At 39.0% G+C, this 21,876-nt stretch overlaps 1 protein-coding gene across 1 annotated transcript in view; it reads right to left on the bottom strand.

The window, feature by feature from the left end:
• ABCC8 (ATP binding cassette subfamily C member 8) overlaps positions 1-21,876 on the bottom strand; it is an 80,183-nt gene that overhangs the window by 38,796 nt on the left and 19,511 nt on the right. Inside the window, exons 8-16 of the mRNA XM_065838583.2 lie at positions 20,140-20,295; positions 13,956-14,090; positions 12,331-12,493; positions 7,599-7,639; positions 7,138-7,283; positions 2,654-2,759; positions 2,323-2,433; positions 296-371; positions 101-206 (exon numbers count right to left, since the gene is read on the bottom strand). Coding sequence (XP_065694655.1) covers positions 101-206; positions 296-371; positions 2,323-2,433; positions 2,654-2,759; positions 7,138-7,283; positions 7,599-7,639; positions 12,331-12,493; positions 13,956-14,090; positions 20,140-20,295 — 1,040 coding nt within the window. The remainder of the gene's footprint in view (positions 1-100; positions 207-295; positions 372-2,322; positions 2,434-2,653; positions 2,760-7,137; positions 7,284-7,598; positions 7,640-12,330; positions 12,494-13,955; positions 14,091-20,139; positions 20,296-21,876) is intronic.

Raw genomic sequence — 21,876 nt, forward strand, 5'->3', positions numbered from 1 at the left:
TCTAACAAAATCCCTGACACCACAAAAGGTTCCCAGGATAGATTTTGGCATTTTTCTGTATTACTACTCAACTCAAGCTTGAATTTTTAAATAGCACTACCTGCTCCAGAATATGTTCCCAGAGATCTTCTGCATCTCACCAAGTATGGCTAGCAAGAGAGATGACTTACCACAGCCAACCTGTCCTACAATCATCGTTAGCTGACCTGTGGGAGACAAAGACATAAATAAACTTCGGATTAACCACATAATCACAGAAAAGTATCTATTCTGTACATTTGATGTCACTTTGTACCTTGAGGGATTCGGATGTCAATGTTGGACAATGCTGGAGGACCTTCAGGTGTCCAAGTGAAAAATCCATTTGTGATCTACGCCAAGATGGAGAGAAACAAGAAACAGAAAACCAGCTTTAGAGCTGACTTCTTTTTTTCAGCATCAGAGACATCATGCCTGCCTTCATTACACTGAGCATAGGAACAGAATTAGCCTTTGCTCGAAGCAGGAGACAGATCCTTAAGTGACTGATTCTGTAAAGGCCTGTATCCTGATGTGCACAAATCTCTGAACTCAAATAAGCACAACAAATAGAAAATGATGAAAAATTCCTGAGGAAAAAGTTGCAGTCTCGGGTTTCTTTAGTTTTGTTATGTGTAAGATGGGCATATTAAATAAGTGAAATTATTACGATACCATTAAATTATAGGCAAGGTCATGGTTTGCTCTCTGCAGAGCACTAAATGTCACTCTAGACACACTGCAGCATATACAGCAATTACATGGTCCAAATTACAAGCAGATTTGCAGAACTTTCTACAGAAATTAGATGTAGCTGCCTATTACAGTATTTTCCTTTTTATTTCTGATAGAATTCTCAGATAACCTACACTTTGCTAGATACAGAAATCTTTTCATTGAAAAAGACAAAAAACAAGAAACACTGTTCAGGCCTTTAAACAGAGGAGATTTCCATGGATACTGTGAAAAATAGGAAACAGGAAACAATTCTAAAAGGCCTGTATTTATACAGGACCCTCTTCTCTCTTTTTTACAGAGCCACTGAAGCCTTCAAAGCCTTTCAGCAACACAAGGTACCACATTCTTTGATCTGAGAAGAGTGGATTGGGACAATTTTCTCCTACCTTGGAGAAAAAAGTGATACTCTTATCTTGGGAAACAACCTGAAAAAATGAGCAAAAGAAAGTGCAGTGTTCCTTTCTCCAGATTACTGAAGGCAGCCAGAAGATCCCCTCTCAGAAAATGCCCCTCCACGGGCAACAGCTACAGACAGACAGAACTTAGAAACCGCAGAAATTCCCTGACCCAGGTGCCACCAGTGACAACGTCAGCAGATGGAGCCACGGATTACAGCTGGTCCTGGGTTTCTGCTCATTATAAACACTGTCCTTAGAGAGGTTACTGCTCTGTCCCCTCCTGCGTGACAGACTCCTTTGTTGTCACCCCAGGCTGTCTTTTGATTCAGCACCCTCATCAAAACCCTCTCTCAAATATTCCTCTTATTTTCCTGGAAGTCTATTCAGGAAGGATCCTGCACTAAAGCAGCACATCAGATGACAGACTCTAAAAAAAACCAAACCATAAAAGCACTACCAGTTGTCCTACTTAGTCCCACAAAACTGAATTATTCATTCTCTCATGTTGGAAATGCAAATGTAATAGCAGACTTCCTAAATAAACAGTGTCATCACTATAACAACCATCACAATTTTTATTATTTCTTCCAAATTAAGAGCATCAGTCTTCAAAGTGGTGTGGGTAATTTTTCTTCAAAGAACTTAGGTCATTGGGAATTAGTGTTTAAGTTCATCTTGAAAGGCTACTAGGAATTCTAAAGGAGGAAGACCAGTGACAAAATTATTTTAGAAATGTCTAAACCAAATTCTTTTGGCTTTTCTTCACATAGTTTTTCTGTACAGGCATTGGAAATGGAAGAAGAAGTCTGGCACACATAAAAGGTTGGACCAGATGATCTTTTGAGTTCCCTTCCAACCTGCGCTGTTCTACATTCTAAGTTGGATATTTTTGTCATGAGAACAGGGCTAATGACTTAAACACTTCAAATGGAAAATTGCTGAGTGAAATCTAGAGGGATATACACAGCTAATGACAACACAGAAATCAGCAATCAATTCTTAAAATGGAAGACAGAAAAGAAATGTGGAGGCTAATCTCTAACATGAGCACAAGCGTCCGACAGTTCACATCAAGTGTTGGTTCTTGAATTTGAAGCTGTCATCAGAACACGGAAGTGACAATTAGTGAGCTACAGTAACAGTGTTATTAGAGTGACCTTCATATCACCTTTACACAAAAATCATCTGGTTCTGTGATGTTAATGGGTCTCCTCATGTGAGAGCTGTAATTGTTCCAGTCGTCCCTGGCAGGCCTCTTGCGGTTGACAACCTTGAGCGGCTGTGCAAAATCAGAAAGACACAAATATGCAGTAACTGCTGGCTGTACCGGCAAAACGTCCTAAACACAAGCAACCATGTTATGGCCTATACAGTTCAGGGTATTAAAAAGAGCTTTTGCAATTGCAAGAAATAATCAGCAGGAAATGAAAAAGTAAAAAAAATATTCTGGGTTCAAATTACTCCAGCCACTTCACCTGCAATTAAACATAATTACTCACCACTGCCTGGTATTTGCTGTGATTATCTGTACTTATCAGCTCTGAAGATTTATCATGCTCTTCTCCAATTTCCTCACTTGACAGGAATTCACTCAGTTTCTGCACACTGAAAGGGGAAAAAATGGTATTACACCTCAACCTGGAATTCAAAACTTCTGTTCAGTGCAATGTTTATTGCAGAGCATTTCTTTTAGTATTTCAACCACTATCTGCTGTATAGTTTGTTTTCATTTTGTTACAAGTGCATGAAAATGTGTGATGAGAAGGTGCAAGGAAGGTGACAAAACCTGCCCTGTTGTCTGTTAACAGCTCTGATATTTTAATGGTTTGTGCAGATGCTTCTCAGGTTTTTTGCTTTCTGATACCACCAGAGAGACTGGTGGTATCTGATGATCCTTGTGGGTTCCTTCCAACTGAGGACATTCTATGATTACGCAAAAGATGTTTTTTCGGCACTTGGTGGGATGCAGCCACATGCTGGAGCAGAGTTAATACCATTCACGTCACTGAAGTGTTGCACAGTCAGTCCTACTGAACACTTTAAGGAACACTAGGAATCTGATGCAATCCGTACACCGTGAGGCAAATTCAGCTGGCTATGATGAAATACAAAGTGAGGTAACATAATAAAGCAATATATCTTAACAGAACAGTGTTGAACAGATGAGATATAAAAAGAATTCTGACAACCAGCAACAAAATAGAATGCATAAAATCTTCCCAAGCTGTTTAAGATTTAATTAGCTAAGAGATAATGTGCCTTTATTTTGACATTTAACAGATCATGACATCAATTTTGTCGTTGTACCTGACTTTATAAAATGTCTGTCTAATCTACTCATAGGGCCAGCAAATGAAATTTGTAAAGGAAGTGGACTGAATTATGCACTCAACATCAAAGGGGCTCAAGTAGCTGGAAATAAGTTAACCATCAGTCTCCAAAATGATTAAGTGCCAGAAGGCCTTAGGTTCCTAAAAATAAATTTATGGAGAAGCACTAAAAAAATTTATTTCAATATATAGCCTTAGGCAAACCGTGGAGAAACAGGCAAATGATGCCACTGTAGCGTAGTGTTCCATGACTACCTGTTAGCATAAAAATCTTAAAAAAAATAAAAATTTTAAAAACACAGCATTTAATTTGCATTGCACTGCCAAGCATTTCTGCATCAGAAGGAGATGTATGTTCCTCCAAGAACATTATGAGATACCCCATTGGTGCCAAACCAGTGCCTGCCCAAGGCAGCACAGGACGGCCTGAGACCAACTGCCTGGACAGCTGGCGCTTGTCCTGCAAGCGGAGATCGATACCACCTGGGGACTCCCTCGGAGAGAACTGGTTCTACAGTTCTGTCAACCCAGGGTGAATTTAGCTAGAGCAGCTACTGCAATCTAAGCAACTGAAAAGCGGGAGGATAGCTATTTGGGATGGGACAGGAGGAGTACTAACTAATTCATGCTCAGTGCTGGAACAAAATTTCTTAATGGGAAGATCTATTATATCAAAGGAAGAAATTAGAAGTCCCATCACTAGACATATCTATCTGCATAAAGCTCTGGAAAACAGGTCTAGGAATGATCTTGCGTTTATGTTCAGTGAACCAGATATTTAAAAAAACATTTTAAATGTCTTTAAATGAACCAAATGATGGTTTAGATGCCACCCATATGGAGCTGCTGTGCAGCTGCACCTACATTCTTTATAGGAAAATTACTCTGACATCTTAATAATTGCTCTGAAGGTCTAAATAGCAGATAGAAAAGTCACCCGTATATCTGCTCTGGGGTCTAGAGGGGGAAGAAGAGAAGACAGCAAACATATGCTTGGACCATGCACACCCAAACAAGACCATGTCTCTATTAAGCCATTCAATAATTTGATTTTTGCTCTCTGGTTGCGTATCAAGGTGGCTGTATTCCAAGTGCCAAGACTTTTCTCTGCAAGCCTTTTGCCCAGTGCTCTGCTTAATGCTGGAATTGCTTTTCCTGTGGCAATTACTGAGAAAACACAGTTTTGCTGTGAGAAAATCTTTTGTCAGAGGCAGTAACTCATATTTCAGGATGGCACATCGTTCTACACTCATAAAGAATACAAAAAAGTACATTCTCTGCAGAGTTCTTGCTGACATTGCAGTTTCTCTGGTATTCCAATATCTCCATGGGGGACCTTATATTTAAGCTGCAGAATAGACATATTGATTAAAACATGGTTATTTGCACAGCTGACTGAAAAAGCGGTTTCATATTAAACCCAGTAAGATATATAATGCCACTCTTGCTACCTGACCTTTGCTGATGGAAAATGGTACACTGTAGCTTTGTCCTTGAAGACCTCAGATTTCAGAAATACATCAATTGGCTGCTTAGTTTTAATTTTCAACGGCACAAACACTTTTGAAAAAAAAAAAAACTTTCCAAAGATATAACAGAGTTTCTCATCTCCCTAAAGAATTTCAACAGTTCTCCCTCTCAGAAACAAACACCCTGGCCCTGTAACTTGGAAAGTCTGCAAGGGCCCAATGTGGAACAGCAGCTTTGGAATGAGTCACACAGCTGTTCTGATAGCATCCGTGACAATCCATGAGGATGCTTTGCAGCTGGGCACATGTGTAATGATAAAAGATACTGACAACCTTATTTGTGGAGCATCAGAGACTACAGCCAATATCAGCATAGCAAGGATTCTGAAGTACCTGAGATGCAAAGCCAGTAACACCCTCTTAGTATCCTGTATGTGCTGGTTTCACTGCTGGATTATCTTCACTTAGTTCCTCTTTGTCTCTACACGAGAAGCTGTCTCGTGTCCTTGTTAAAATCAATTGGAATATCTCAGCCTAAAGAAATCTGAAGTACAACTTCAACAAGTTAAGTTACCTTTACACAATCTTACTGATCAGCTGCTTGTTAGAGGAAAGGCATAACAGCAGGACACAGTTATAGCAAGTAAACATTAGTTGTGCTCAATTAGCACACTTTTCTAATAACTGTCTGCATTTTCACATTTACCAAACTATTTAAGCAAGCATGTGTTTGCGTGAGCTGAAAATATCTGGCACATGCTTCCAAAATATTTCACAGAAGGATGGACTGTTCAGAAGGCACATGTGGAGTGGCAGCAGCAGCACTAGGAGCAGTGCACTCTGGAACACTACCTGGGTCACTGCAATGCAGAGAGCCAGAAACACAAGGATCTCATCGATTTTGTTACAGGAGTCTGAATTGTGGGATTCTTGTCTGCACTATAAATGGCAAGGCAATAGCCTGTTAACAAGAAGAGAACTACAGAATAACTCATGAACAACTCCCTGGCTAGCAACAATTAATACTTTAGACTTGTTCCTGCACCATTAACAGTCACACAAGTCATTTACAAATAAATCCTTGGACAAGGCAAAATAGATGTCCATTACCATTGGTAGTGCAGGCCCCCAGATACTTTGCTGGCTGCAATCTTGCCATGACTCTAGGGACTACCACAGTGGCTGCAAAACATTTCATGCCAGCCTCTGATGTGCTCAGATTTCACACTTGTTAGGAGAGGGGACACAGCTGTGACTTTGCACTGTCAGGGAATCTTGAAACAGTGAGGGCAATCTCAGCCTCCTGCTGTAGTCTCCTTTCCATCTCCAAAGTGACACAAAGGCAATTAAGCAAGGGCTGGTGTCCAGTATCTGTGCCATAGTTTAGACAATCTCTTAAGACAGCTATATTGGAGGCCACAAGGACATCCTAATAAAGTAAGAAGCCCAAACTCTCTCTTCCTCCTCTATCAGTCAGGTAGAATTACACCACAGATGAAAAAATTAAGAGGTTTTTACACAAGGCTGTTGATACTCAAAACTCCCAGTGAAACATCATTTCTACTCACTGATATTTCAGTTTTCAAACACTCAGACTAACATGTTCGTAAGAGAGTAAAATTTAATCAAGTCTGGAATAGATATTTAGTCATTAACTTACTCCCACATTAAACAGTGATTTTTATTTGTTTTTTTTTTTTTTTAATTTAAGTCTAACTCTCCACCAACAGGCAACCTCTCAGGCAGAGGTGTGGAGGACAAGTGATACACCGTGAAACACTTGTGCTCCTGTGATTACCTTTTTCAATTCTACATCCTTGACGGAGAGAAATATTTGGGTGATTTACCAAATTAAATCTTTGTTACATTTTCACTTCCTTTCTTGTTGCCACATACACGTTGCATACAGTACCAATATATTAATAGCTCAACTCATTCTACACAATGAAGTACTAGCTGTGGACCACAGAATATTGTTTGCGACAATTCTATCAGCTTAGAACTTGGCCCACATGGTACAAAACCAAGGGAACCATGCAAGGTAAAACACTGGGAAGCAATTTACAACAACAAGGGATAAACAATCACCACATATTTCTAAACTTACGTTTTGAAAATGAGCATTAGACATATTCTTAAAAGTCAGGGAGGTGGTAGCAAAGTTATTAATTTTACAGGTCTCACCTTACTAATGCTTTGACAGTGGATCTAACCACACTGGAGAGCAGGAACAGTGGAGACACAAGAATATGAAACAAGGAGATGGAGGCAAATGCCACGGATGGGGAGAAGTCAGCCTTTCTTGTCAGATGAGCATGGACTACAAATGTCTACAAAGATAGAGACATCATAATCATCAGTGTTTTGCCATAAAGAAGGAAATGCACAAAAACTTCATATTTCATAAGCATTTCATTTACGGAATCTTAATTTATAGACTCCTAACAGTTTGGGACAGTGCAGGATACGGTGTATTCCTGGCTGCTTCTGGCCACAGTTGACAAGTGGCCTTTGTCCATTCTTTCCCAGAAGAATTGCAAATGTGTAGCAGGTTTGCATCCTGAACTCCTCCTTCCTCATTTCCATATTGCTTATATTTAAAAATCCAGTTGTAATTAACACTACTTAGAAAAGTCCATACTTACTATAAGTACAGCTGCAATTGGTATTGCTGCATTCATAAAGACTGTGAAGGAAAACATGTAGGAACATTTAGAAACAATTTTCATTCAGACATGCTAAATGTTAAAATACTAGTAGCACTGGTTTACAATGGTATTCTATATGCTTAAGATAGGAAAAAATGCACAACTATATACAGGCATCAGTACATCGTTTTAAAATGCCTACAGTTTACTTCCCTTCGTGTCACCAGAACAGACAGAACCCAGCAGAGCACTGGTGACTCATCTACTGTTCCTGAGCCTCAGCCAGCTCATGGGCAGTTCAGGTGAGGGAAGCTGCAGGTCCCCAGCCCATGACAGGCAGAAAGGCCGAGCCGGTGACAGGTCTGGCAGGTGACTGGAATACCTGTCAGTGAGAGGAAAGGTGTCCCAGCAGAGGCTGCCCAGGTCACAGCGCTGGGACGGCCCTGCTGCTGGCTGCATCCCCAGCTCTGCCCCAGCCTGCAGCCCAGTGGCACAACCTCCTGGGAGAGCCACCAGCACCTGCAGCAAGGTGTGACTGCCCCTGGGGCACCACTTCTGAGGTACGGGGCTTTGTGCTCCCCTCAGGTTTCAGGATGCACTTCAAAGTGTACCGGAAGATTTGCAACCCTGCACTGTATCATTGACTCGGTTTACTCTTATAGAGGACTTACTCATAATCACTGCTGCTTTGGCAGGCTTGGCTCCTTTGTGAATGTTCTCGGGAGCTTGATACAGGTTCTGAGGGCGTTTAAATGTGGTACAGCTTTGATTTCACCTGTGCCCTGAGTTATTAAAATGTAAACAATGAACCAGTTTCCTCCCTGACCATGATCAGTGTCTGTCTTGGTGCTCCGGATTCCCTCACCATAGCAACTCATACGCTATAGCATTCAGGGGTTATTAAACAGATAGATGGGGAAAGCAAGCAAATACCATTTCTGTATAGGGATCTCTTTTAGATGGGGCAGGAAAATGGGTTAAGAATGCAATAAAAACCAGTTATCCATCTGGGAGTTTGAGTCAGAACCAGAGCTACAGTTTTACCCCACATGTCTGTCCCCTCTTTTGCAACCTGAGGATATTATTTAACCATCACCTTTTCATTTTGACATTTGCTCAGTTTCGTCTCATGAAGCAAACAATAGAGAGAAACAATAGAATCTATAGCTAAAAATAGAATTAAATCATCAGTACACATGTAACCAAAAAGAAAGTGGCCAGCCACTTTCTTTTTGTTTAAACTGTGCCTGATCTTTTTTTCCTACTAGGTACAGCAAACGTTCAGGCAGTAAAAGCACTCCCAGTCACTGCACCTGAAGTAGAGTGTCATCATCTGACCCACCAATGCTTCTGTTGACCCTTGGCCATCCTTTTCTGGGCATAAACCCCCTGAAGAACTTAACATACTGTCACACATTCCTTTTCCCTACATTTAGATCTTTAATGAATCTTGTGACATACTTGTAAACTCTGTACTCAAGCATGAATAAAATAGTTGTGTTATTTCATGTAGCTCTAATTCCTTGACATAGGAGAGTGCTTGAAAATATAGGTATATTTCTTTATATATTACCAAAATAAGAGCTTAGCCTTTGAAAGACAAATATGCATTAAAGCCTTGACATGCATGGTTTACTCCTTCACGTTTGGGAAAAAAAAAACAAAACTGGGGAAAATGTGCTGTTCTGTGCTGGAGTACAAAGCAGTTTCAGTTCAGACTCTCAATTCTCTTAATGATTCTACTTCCTGCCCAGTTTTCCCACTTTGTATAAACTTGAGGTAGTTACAGTACATAAAATTTGAAAAAGTGAAGCTCACTGCCTGCATCTATGGACTACTTAATTCTGTTAAATCCCTGAATTGGCAATTTGCTTTTGAGACTGCTGTAGTACATGAGCTTGCTTTTATGAACGAATCTGACGAGGGAACCCAGCAAAGCTGATAAACTTCTGAGAGATGGATCCTGCTTTTCTGCTGCCTATGGGATGAGATCACACCTGTCAAATGCAAACCTGGACAGGTTAAATATACTGTAGGGTTGGCAAAGCCCACTGCAGTTAAGGCAGCTAGGGTCACTTGGTGTCTCCCAAGAAGTCAATCTGAATTTTGCTGTTCTGTGGAAGCACCGGTATATCTAAGGACTTCAAACATCTTCTTTCAAGCAAACAAATAAGGGCTTACTGAGACATTAGAATTTGGTAATCTTATTTTTATTTTTTCAGTTATACAAATGTCCAGAATAATAAAATGTTTTCTAACATAAATTCAGTTTGCAGCTAAGACTTCTGGTTTAATTAGATTGGGTGAAAAGTACTTTGTTACTGGAAAGAGGTAGACTGAAATCTGGAAAAAACATTTTCAATTGTTTCTGAATATTTTAGGGTAGTAACTACTGTTACTTTCCTGTGAGAAAGCCTGGAGTTATTTTGCTTCTGACAGATCAGGCAAAAACTCACAGAAATAGGAAAACCATTTCTTTAGTCTCTGTCTTTCCTGAATATATAGTGTATATTAAAACCTGGAAAACTGAACATAGGATAATCTTACTAATGAGTAGGAAAAAAGTTATAGGAACCTTCTTTGCCACAGTTAAAGAATTCACTGTCGAAACTCAAAAAGTGTCACTACCAACTTTACAACCCAGCTTTGATTCTGGTGGGTACATTTCATTAAAATTATAGGAAGAGTTAATGTCTATAATAGCTCTTTTAGTACACATGAACAATTCCATATATGTATAAACTGGATCCAAGCACAGGGGTGAGGCAGATGAGATCCAGTTTCCATGTGGTCTTGAAATGGAATTTTCTTGTGGTTTAGCAAATATTACCCTGAAACTTGTAGGTATATTTTCTGTAATCCAAAGCAAATCTATTCCTCATTAATAGAAGCAGGTCCAACCACATTCTTTCATTCGTGCTAATAGCTAAGTATACTTAGGAAATTATTCCAGAGTCTATTTAACACTATAAGTTAAAAAAATTAAATTAAAAAAAAAAAACTTTGTTTTTGTTCTAGGAAGTGTCTGCCATCCTCTTGTGAAATCACATGTTCACTATAATATTACCAAACATGCTTTGTGCTAATTATGCCTACCATTCTATTTATAATTCTGGTAAGAAAACTGGCAAATTCTCCTATATTTATGTTCCCTATGTAGTGTGCTAAAGTGGAAGTTTGTAAAGATCAGTGTAAGTTCTGCTAAAGACAGAGGGTGCAAGGAACTCCTAGGCTGCAACTATAGGAACTATATGTAAGACAAAATTATATGCAAGAACATTAAAAAGCTGTACTGGTTTACCCCAGCTGAGAAACTGATTCAGTGTGTCTTACATACAAATATCATGCTTAATACAAACATACACATTAAGTGTTTCAAGAAGCTCCAATACTTATTCAGAACTGTTTCTTTCTAGAATAGTCCATACTCTTGGGAAGAATACACCTTTTTGTAGCTGTTACAAATGATACAGTGAGGGAGGATTTAAAATCAAATAAGCCTCCACAGCTCCTTCAGTTCTACAGCTGAACCTGTGGCTCTGACTATAAATAGATTTCAATGCCACATGAAGTAGTGCAAACAAAGGGAGCCCATCTGTGTTGATCCAGATGTAGGATGGAGTTTCTGGTCAGACAATCTATTCCAGCTAAATTCTTTTTTACAGCAAAATGGAAACTACTCTCCAAGCACAGAGAGCTCAAGGCTCCCGGAGAGAAATTCTGGTCTCACAAGTCAATGAAAACCTCAAATTAATGTCAGTTAAATTCAGTGGGATCAGGATCTTTCCCTCAGGGCGCGTTACCTGTGAGATCACTTGGCCAGGAAGAAAGTCAGAAAGTCAGCTGCATGTCTCTTGGGTGAAAGAAATCAAGTAATAGTAACCTGAAAGTTATTTTCATAAGGAGTAACCTTCCTTATTAATCTATAAGGTATTTGTACAGGTAGCTTGTGGCATTTGAATACTTCTCACTAAAAGTTTCCATTTCATTAATATCTTACAGGTTTTATGAACAGCATTTTTCAGTATGACTTTAGTATTTATTTCTGAAGTATTACAGTAGCAATTATACAGTTATTGCATATGATCTCCATAAATACATAGTTCAATTCACCCTAGGTCTTTTAAAAAGGATGATAAATTACTTTAAGCAGCTTGAAAGAGAACAGGAGACAAAAGAATCTGGATATGGAATGATGAAATTGCCAGGATTCTCATATTTTACCTTTTTAGTATATAGAAATGCTTTTAAGAACCATTTATTTTTAAAAGAAATCCAAATTGAGTAAGGAAGTCTAAGTACCATCTGTTGAAGCTTCAATTAAAAGACAATTCCTGTCAGATATGACGATACACTGTACTGTGCAAAATACAGGAGGAGAATAAAAAGAAACATCGACAAAGGCTTCATCCTGAATATTAGGTTATATAGGGCAATACTGCTGGCTGAAGGTAGGTAGCCGGTGAAACACTTGTCCCTAAAAGCTTTTCTCCAGGAAGGTTAATGTTATGAAGCATTAATCTTGACTTTCTCTTTTAGGCGTATTTCCCATACAGGCAAAATTCTACTGAATTAAATGGAAAGTCTGACTAAATGGAAAGTGAGGAGAATGGATAAGAGCCTAAAGCAACTGAAACAATCTCAACAGAGAAATGGTAAGCTCATTAGTAGCTAATAATGCAGTAGTACTTCAGCTGAACAATGGATCAGAATGAAAGAAAAGACTTACTGGATATGGAGGTATAAAGGGCAAAAGACTTGAGGCTAGTCATTTCTTTTTGTCTGGTTTCCTCTACACTGCTATGAAAGATGTGTTCCCAAGCATAGAGTTTAAGGAGCTTAATGCCTCGAAGCATCTCATTTGTCTTCTTCAGCCTCTCATTGGAGTACTCCTGAAACATTTACATACATATTTACTTATTATAATTAAGGTACTTCTCCCTTAAACATAATGATCATGCAAAAATTTTATGCAGCCCCTTGTAATCAGTCAGGTATACTTTACTAGTTCTGTCCATTCAGCTGTTACTGTTTTTCACAAATATGAGCTTCCCTAGAGCTCAAGGGAGCCAGCAGTTGGTTTGCACTCCTGAATCATATAGCTTGTACCGAAAATATTACTCCTCTGTCAGCTTTCTGATCACTTGCAAGGCAGACTCTCATGACTTCTGCTGCCCAGCACGTTGATGATGTACAGAGGAGACCAGAACACAGCAACAAGCTGCCACTTGGCACATCGCTCTGCCCGGTCAATGTGATGTAGAGCATCGATGCCAGGCTTCAAAGCAGCAAGGCCACATGGGCAAGAAGCTGTGCTCCTGTAGGTAACCTTGACTCTGAGCAGAGCCAGCTGGCTCAGGCACAGAATTACACTGGTAAAATTATATTCCCAGTACGGCATAACTGAAGTTGTGCTGCTTTCAGGCTAGCTCAAGGATCTTTGTACTGTGTTATGTTGCACAGTGGCGACATTTCTAGCACAAAACACACTGGTCCCATCTGCAGGAGTACATGACGCTGTCTGCTTGGATGCTACGAGGAGGAACGCTGTCTACGTTCCTGGAAGGGTGAATGCTGTTGATGTGAAAGCATTACTTTTCACACAGGAGGGTGCGCAAATAACTCTCATTACCATGCGTGATTTGTCACAGAAGAAATTTCAGCAAGCTGTGTCCTTTACACATTCGTATGGCTCCCTTGGCAATGCAACAATCACTGAACGTGGGGATGAGATTCAGAGCAGCTGGCATGGTAATTCCTATGAACCAGGGTAACTGTTTCAGCAGTGGTGCAGGTGATTCAAATTATAGGCAAGCCAAGTGAGGGATTAAGGAACAGCTCATGACTTAGCAGACCTCTAAGCTCCCTGGCTGAGGAGCATGCTGCAGGAGTTACGATTGCCTGGAGTTTATTTAAATAAACCAGTCTGATGGGACTTCCATATCTATGATGTATTTGGGGTCTGAGTTTGGATGCAGTACTCCTACTTCCTTTCCCCTTGGACAGCTTGCCCTGCATGATTCATTTATTTGTGCAATATCTGACTGCATAAAGCCATTTCAATCAATGATTAATGACCATTTACATTTGCAAGTTAGAAAGGTCCTAAGCTTTTTTCGTCCTTAGGGAAACACATACTTGTTGGAAGAATGTAAACCCCAAAACCTGCATCTTCACTGCTTATGCTTATCATGCTTTCAAATTGCTGAACTTGACATTTTTGAACAATAAAAAAAAAAAAAGAGAATCACTTCCTAGTCAATGTCTATCGTTAGCTTTGTAGTTCCAAACACAGACCAATGCATAATTACCAGAGGTGATATTTATACCATGTACAAGTTTGAAGACACTTACCAATGTGCTTCTCTGGGCCTGTGAGAGTTTTGTTGCTACAAAGTACTGAACAGGTGCAAGGACTATGATTACTGCTGCTCCAATTAAGGCACTGATTCCAAGAAGGTAGTAGAGCAGAAGAACTCCTACAATTATCTGTTGGGAGAAAAAGTGAGAGAAGGGTTTGGGATGGCTTCACTTTGTGTGTGCACCACAAAGACCCATCGCAGCATAACTGGACAGCATGTTCAAAACCAACAGCCACTGCAGCAAACCCACCCCCCAAACGTCGTATGTTCTGCATCGCTTGCACAGTGGGGTTTGATCAGTCAGGACATTCTGTCAGAGGACCAAATAAATCCACCTAGTGTTCCTCCCAGCTTGTCCATTTGTGTATTTCCATTTCATGGACTCCCCATTATGAACAGAAGGCTGTACAGATATCCATATCTTCCATAACGTTACTCTCACAGCTATTTAAAATAACTTCAATTAAAAACAAATACACTTATAAAAATTCTAAATAGAATTTTAAAGTTATCTTAAAATACTTCCAAGTAACAACTTGAGATATTCCCTTTACATTCACTACTAAATATTTTCCCCACTACCCAGATGACACAGCATGCATTTTCTTTGACCTAGGATTTTAATTTTCTTCTTTGACATTTAAGCATTTTTACACCAGGGAAGAAATTATATGTCCCAGTTTGATCATAACTCACTAGTCTGCAACACATGAGACTTCCACAAAGAAGGAATGCTGCTTTGCTTACTATAGAAGCTAATATGAAATATTATTAAAAATACAACTGATCTCGTAAATGTTAACATGACATTGTTGCTGACCAGTACATAAAAAATAAATGCTATAAATCATATCACTAAGAATGTCGACTTCAAATAAACTCCACCATAAACTTGCAAAGCATTGTTTTAAGGATGCACAGTATGAGACTGGTGATGACTTAAAAAAAGATTAGAGAAACAGCTTAAGAAAAAAAGATTTGTCCCTGGATAAGTAAGAATCTACAGAGCCACGGTCTGGATGGAAAGGGATACTGTAAGCAGCTCAATAAATGCAAACAAGATATACAAGCTACCAATGGTAATTACCACTTTTCTAATGACTCACTCCTGAACAATCTGGAGCATGACACTCAAATATATTTATCAGTATAAGCTGATGGATTAATCAGAAGACATAGTGATAGAAAGTTAATTTCATACATCATTTCCCTTAATTAAAAAAAAAGAAATTTCTTTAAAGCATTATCTACCACTCTTGCTATATTTGCACACTCTCATAACTCTCATAGAATCATAATCTTCCATCACTTTGAAGCTCAGTCATAAACCCATCCATTCCCACACATATTTATGGGAATTGGGCGTTTCCATGAAGAGAAATTGAGTCTTTAGTTTCCACATTACCATCTTGACATTTTCACAAATTTAAGGCACACAGAGAGAAAACATAGATTTCTTTTTTTCTTAACAATCCTTTGATGACTCTCTGCAGATGAACTGAACTAAAATGTGACTCTTAAAATGAGTCAGTATTTACTCACAAAATATGTGGTAACATCAAGTCCTATTGTATATACAACAGAAATCTAGTAAAAGCAAAGGTTAAACTGTAAATTAAAAATCTTTTAGTGACAAGTAAGTGGGCAATCTGCTTCCATCTGAAGTCAGGAAATCCATGACTGTATGAAGCCAAGGAAAACATGGAATCCTCAATTGGATCACCCTGGCAGAGCTCTCCTCCAAAACATGAAATGGTCTTGGTCTTACAGATCAAGGTACTAATTCCTAACTGCTTCTCCATGGGCAGACAAACTGGGCAGCATTGTATAGTGCACAGTTAAGAGATGTTCAAAACTACGAAGTCCATGTGGAACACTGACCCCTTACTACTGGTTGATCATCAAGGACATTGTAAGACCAGCTGGTTCTAGAAAGAGCCTCAGCTTCTCACGCAGAAGAGGAGGAAGCTATTCTAGCTATTGGATCCTGAGGGAGTTGATAGTTCACAGCTGCTTTTTTCCCTGCTCCGCTCTCCCTCCATCCTAGCTATTGAAAGGGTCAGTCTTTGCAATAAAAATTCTGTGTTTTCAATAGATTAAAAATGATACTATTTTAATCTTTTGCATATTGTGATAATAAGGGCAAACTTTTAAAATATATTTATCGTGTATGGGATAAAATAATATATTCTCAATTTAAGTATGTGAATACTTGCATCTGAAAAGTGCTGAAATCTGTACAAATTATTGCAAGTAATTCTATATTTATCATACTGCACACTACACAGTCAAAAATAAACAGTACGTACATAATATCTGAACTGCCGGAGGACAGTATCTGGCAGATGGGAAGGCTCTCATTAAAATCTCTGAGAAGGTAATGATAATATTTTTTAAAACCTATGTAATGACACAGTTTGCTTTCCTTTCACCAAAATCCCAAAGATCTTACCTGCCAGATAAATATATCATGAGCAAAAAATTCACCAATAGTTCTGGTCATTTTATCTTGATCATTTACTGAAAACAGCAAATACTTTCTGCCAAAAACTGCTTTGTGGCAAGTTTTGAAAGAGACAAATGTCCTTTCAGTAAAACTGTAAGCTACTCCTGCCAATGAACCATAGATACGAGAATACAGGATTTTTTAATAATCACAACAAAATCAAACAAGGGGGGCAGGGATAAAGCCTTTCTAGGGCCTCATTTTGCTTCCAGGGTTTGAGCCAAGCCTACTGAGGGCATCTTTCAGTTGATAGACATCCCCAGGCCTCTTTTCATGGGTTTCAATGGCCTTCAAACAGTAATTTAAGGCAATGATAAAGCTCCTATTGACTCCAGTCAGAGCAAAGATGGGGCTCAAATTGTGTGGACTGTATAGAAAACCTAACGTTATGAATGGCTACATCGTCTAGGCTGAGGATAATTACAAAATCCACTGCAGATACTGAAATGATGATTGTTAGGTTAAGAGCTATAAAGCAATTAAAAACCTGTTTTAAATAATAATGAAGCTTGTTCAACTTTTTATTAGCTGTCTCTCAAGCATCCACTAATTGTTTTCACTGCCTTATAAACAAGGTATTGAATGAATGTTGTGGAAACTTGTTTTGGAGAAACCTTTGTGACCACTGGGACTCATTGATTTGAGTCCTGTAACACATGCACCATCCATAAAAAAGGAGCATGCTTTGGACTGATTGTCTTGATCTGCTAAGGAGCATCGCAGGGTGAGTTTTAATGCAAATATAATCTTATTTTCAGAAGACTAGCAGGAAATCTTTATGAGTTCACGACTTACTAGAGCAAAATGTTGTTACAGAACACGCAATTAAATCGGCTTAATTCTCAGTTGCGCTAAAGCTCTCTGCCTTGAGCTGCCAGAGTGGCCTTATAAAAAGCATGCCTGAAATTAGTACCTCTCACATAGCTTGTTTTACCAACCAACTTACAATGGAGACTAAGCCTAGGGGATAATTGTACCCTAAATGTTATCATTAAACGGGTGGACTCTTCTTTATGCCTCATAGCTCTTGCAGCAACATCATTTTATCAGTATACAATCACTGACATATAATCCTCTCCAGAGTAGATCAGGAAAACTTGTCTATACCCCAACGCAGTTGCTCCTGCACAAGAAAGAGACAAATACATTTACACTCTGTGAATGCAGCCACACTATGACCTGTATAAATATGACTACAAGTACTTTAAAGCTTAGTATTTTAACAGGTATAGTCATATACCACCAACACATGTAGAATAAATGCAAACCCTAGGCCTAAATACTCAGTTAAAAGAAGTCATCAGTCAGTAAACTGCTGACAGTTTACACCCTAATGTGCTCACTATCCTGATTTGAGGCTTTACCTAACTCTCCTTGGAGTCGGTGAGAGTTTTAGCAGAGATTCAGACAGATTGCTTCTTCCTCCAGGTCCTGCTGCAGTCTCAGAAGCAATCTACCCCTCAATCCCACAGAGATACTAGAAGACATATGGTAGTATTAGGTTTCAAACACATATTAATAGCAAAAGTGTGAAGACTCCCAGAGTATTTCAAGAGGACACTAATTGGTTTTCCAGGGAATAAACAGTCCCCAAAGACTGAGACTACACAAGAGGACACAAGACACATTCAGTAACTCACTATCATTGATAATGCAGAAGGACTTGCATTGCCCCTCCCCAGCATTTTCCTCAGTAAGGAAGGAAACAAATCCAGGGAAAACAGTTAAACCAGGGTTTTTTTCCCAGGTTAGGAAGTTGATAAAGCTTACCATACAATTAGATGATTTTAAGACCATCACAAAGGAGGACTTGCTCATTTGATCTGTAGCAGCTTGACCAAAACCTCTTGTTTTTCCACAGGAACAACTATAAAACCCACTAAATTCTAATATGTATCTTCACTGTCAGAAAACAATCTGGGTCTCCTGATGGCCAACAGTTTAGTGCTTTACTCTTTGAAAGGCATTCATGTAATTTATATAATCACCTGAATGTCTGGCTTTTCTTCCCCATCCCAAACTTTTCAACGTAGTATTCTTATCTGCTCAACATCTTATAGAAGAAAATCACTAGTATCAGGTGTTGATGGACACAGGAACAGGAAAGCAACAGTCCTAAAGCCCTGTTAGGAACTGACTGGAAATATCACCTGCCAGTTGTAGTCCATATACAGCCTCATGAAAATTATTTCATTTTCGGGCAAGAACAGGAAACGCAAAATGCAAAGCTGCTGAGTAAATTACTTGCAGCTTTCTGACTTCCACACCAGCCAAATCAGCCTCTGTGGAGTGTTGGAACCAGATCACCTTGTGACATGAACTAAATGACAATTTTAGGAAACACTGAGTGAATTTAAACTCTGCTGCCTCTTTTGTTTGTATTTACTTTTAGCACTGAAGCACTCTTAACAAAAATACACCGCATAGTTGGAAGAAAGCAGGAAGAATTGCACTGAAGCACTCTTAACAAAAATACACCACATAGTTGGAATAACGCAGGAAGAATTGCAGATTAATGTATTAATATGGCATGAAATTATGTGCTTTACAGTTTTCTCAGGAAATTCCTAAATGGAAGTACAGAAAGTTTCTATGGTTTTGTTTAAGTACTGGCTCTTCCAAACTAATTGGCACTTTTCCACTGTTTCCGTAAGCACAAACTTTGAAAAATGATCTAACCTCTGACCTCCCACTACTCTGTGTCTCCCTTTTACTGGCATAAACTTAAATAATTCACATGGCCATCTAGTGAGACTGACCACTGCACAGACTCACAGAAGTGCTACCTCACTGAAGAAAAGATTAGTTTTGATCAGATTAGTTTTTCAATAGCTCTGCAAGCTCATGTGACACGATGCACAATCTATAGAAAAGAGGTAAAAATACTGTGTTTTAAATGTTGGACGTAGTGTACAAACTCCTGTTTCAGTAAGGGAACACGCTTACAGTAATTCATACCAATGGTGAAAGTACCCTCTGAGACAGGACCCGGCTTTCTTCACCTTAAAGACCTGATACAACACAGTTGTATTTGTCTGGGCATTACACATGCTATGAGGCTTCAGGACATTGAAACAGGAGTCACCAGGCAGTTGAGCATGGCTCAGAACGGTGATCTGTTCCATGTCATGCTGTGGGAAAGGAGATTGAATGGATGACAATAGTATTTAGAGACAAGAGACCAAAGACAACAAAGAGAGCAGAGTAGCAAAATAATTTCATATTACAAATGAATCAACGGAATTTCGTATGCTGGAATTTGTCATCCATGAGGCAGTAGTAGCCCACAAGTCCAAAGGATTATCTCTAAGCAATCGTATTTTTTAATAAACTGTCAATTCTCTTGCTTCTGCTGGGATTCAGAAGACAAATTATTGCAATACAATTCCACTTAATGAATGCACTGGAAGAACACAACCTGCTGCACCCTATAAATTCGTGTTACAAATACAAAGCATGTGTGGCAGTAGTCAAGACCCTAACAATTCTAAATATCTGGACTCCTTTCACAGATGTGAAATACATTACACACAATGTTTACAGATATCAACAGCTTGAATCTTATTCCAATATCAACTTCTTTAATATCTCTGCTTTCATTAAATACATAAGCAATCAATCACTACAGACTGATGCACATTAATAACAAAAGCACGTTCAATCTCCTTACCTGTACTGGCATGGCCCAAAGGTTAGGGCAGAGAAAAAAGAACCACATCAGCTGATTTGTATCTATGGCAACCAGGTTACAGATCTGGCCTGCAGTCATCTCCCCCATCGACATGTTAGAGGTTGAAAGCTGCATAATTTTATTGTATATTTTTGTCTGGAAGAAAGATAAAAAGGTGTTAGCATAGAGAAACAAGATTTCTAGTTCCATCTAAAACACAGGCATAATCTAGCATGCTGAGAGAAACCGACGTTCCCAGTAACTTGAAGGAAGAGCTTCAAGTTTGGCTTTTTGCGTTATGATGAAAAATTCTAAGCTGTTGTCTTATTATTCACCAACAAAAAGCACAGTGCAACTGGGTACATAATAGTTGTCTAAGTACTCCCTTTTTGCATCACTCTGGATCAGCAAGAGAATGAAACCTTTACTACCCAACAGGTCTAAGAACTCACATTAACAACTATGATTTATACCTCCAGCTTCTCCATGGAGTGTCTTTACTTTAACTAGTGCTGATAAAACACTTTATTGTTACATTCAATATACAATAGTCAATATATTACAATCATTGTTATTTTTCTCTGACAATTGATTCAGGTCCCATCCTACCTCAGGACCATATTCCTTGCTGAGAATGTTGTTAAATTTTGGTTAGAGAGCTCAGTCCCATTACAAAGTTTAATTCACAGACAAGTAATGTAACAGGTCCAGTTCTGTACTGAATTAAGTAGCCACTTCAGTGCAGAATCAGGCACCATGTATAAAAATAACTTCTTACACAATCATGAAGGTGTACTTTTACCAGCTGGTTTGGTAAAAGGCTACACAGTGATGCTTTGCAGTCATCAGGCAGCTGACAGGAGGCACCCTGATGCAATACGTGCCTTTGAATCAAGTGCCAACTGTCCATCATGAAGCATAAAGTCATATAGGGCACGTTGAACAGGTGCAGGTTTGCACAGGGGAGGAAAAGAGATAAAAGGTTTAAAGAAAATTGAAAAATTATAGGGCAAAAAGTGTATAAAAATACTGGTCCAGAGACTGCCGTTAATGCTAATTCTGTTGCTTAAAGTGACGGCTAGAAATTTTCCAATTTGAATGGTCCAACTGCTGGTGTTATCTGCACCTCTGTGTAATATCCAGTGCAGAGAACACAAAGCTCTTCTTACACAAAATTAATGTAGCACTATCTTTCCATCAGTTCTCCTTTTACACTTGCTGTGGTCCATGTTTTTTTTAGTTAGTCGCATATCTTCTGCTTGATACAAGACATGCAATTTTTTATATATACTCTTGGTCAAATTTTTACTTCTTTAAGGATTTTCTACTTCACTCTAACAAGGGAAAACAAATGGATCAAATCCAGAAGTCTGGCTGGCAGCTGACAAGCGCTTCCAAGTGTAAGATCAAAAGAGGATTAAACAATTACGCTGCTATTGAAAGCATCCATCTATCTGACAGGGTCCCACAGGATCTGGGCAGTTCAGAGAATAAATAGTGTAACTTATAAGGCTGGCTTTCAAGCTGTCAGAGGGCAGGTTTCAGCCAGGGCACTTGCCAATATCGCACTGTAATCTTACACCTAATTCTCTCATTTCCAGGCACAGATCTTTGTATATGACACAGAACTTTGATCTGCTGTTAACAGTTATACAATGATTATGGACTCCATTTTGCCAAACTTACTTATGTTCAGTGATTACAGACTCCACAATGCCCGGTAGATTTTGTGGCGTG

This window comes from Patagioenas fasciata, chromosome 5 (genome assembly GCF_037038585.1).
Source record: "Patagioenas fasciata isolate bPatFas1 chromosome 5, bPatFas1.hap1, whole genome shotgun sequence".
NCBI lineage: Eukaryota > Metazoa > Chordata > Aves > Columbiformes > Columbidae > Patagioenas > Patagioenas fasciata.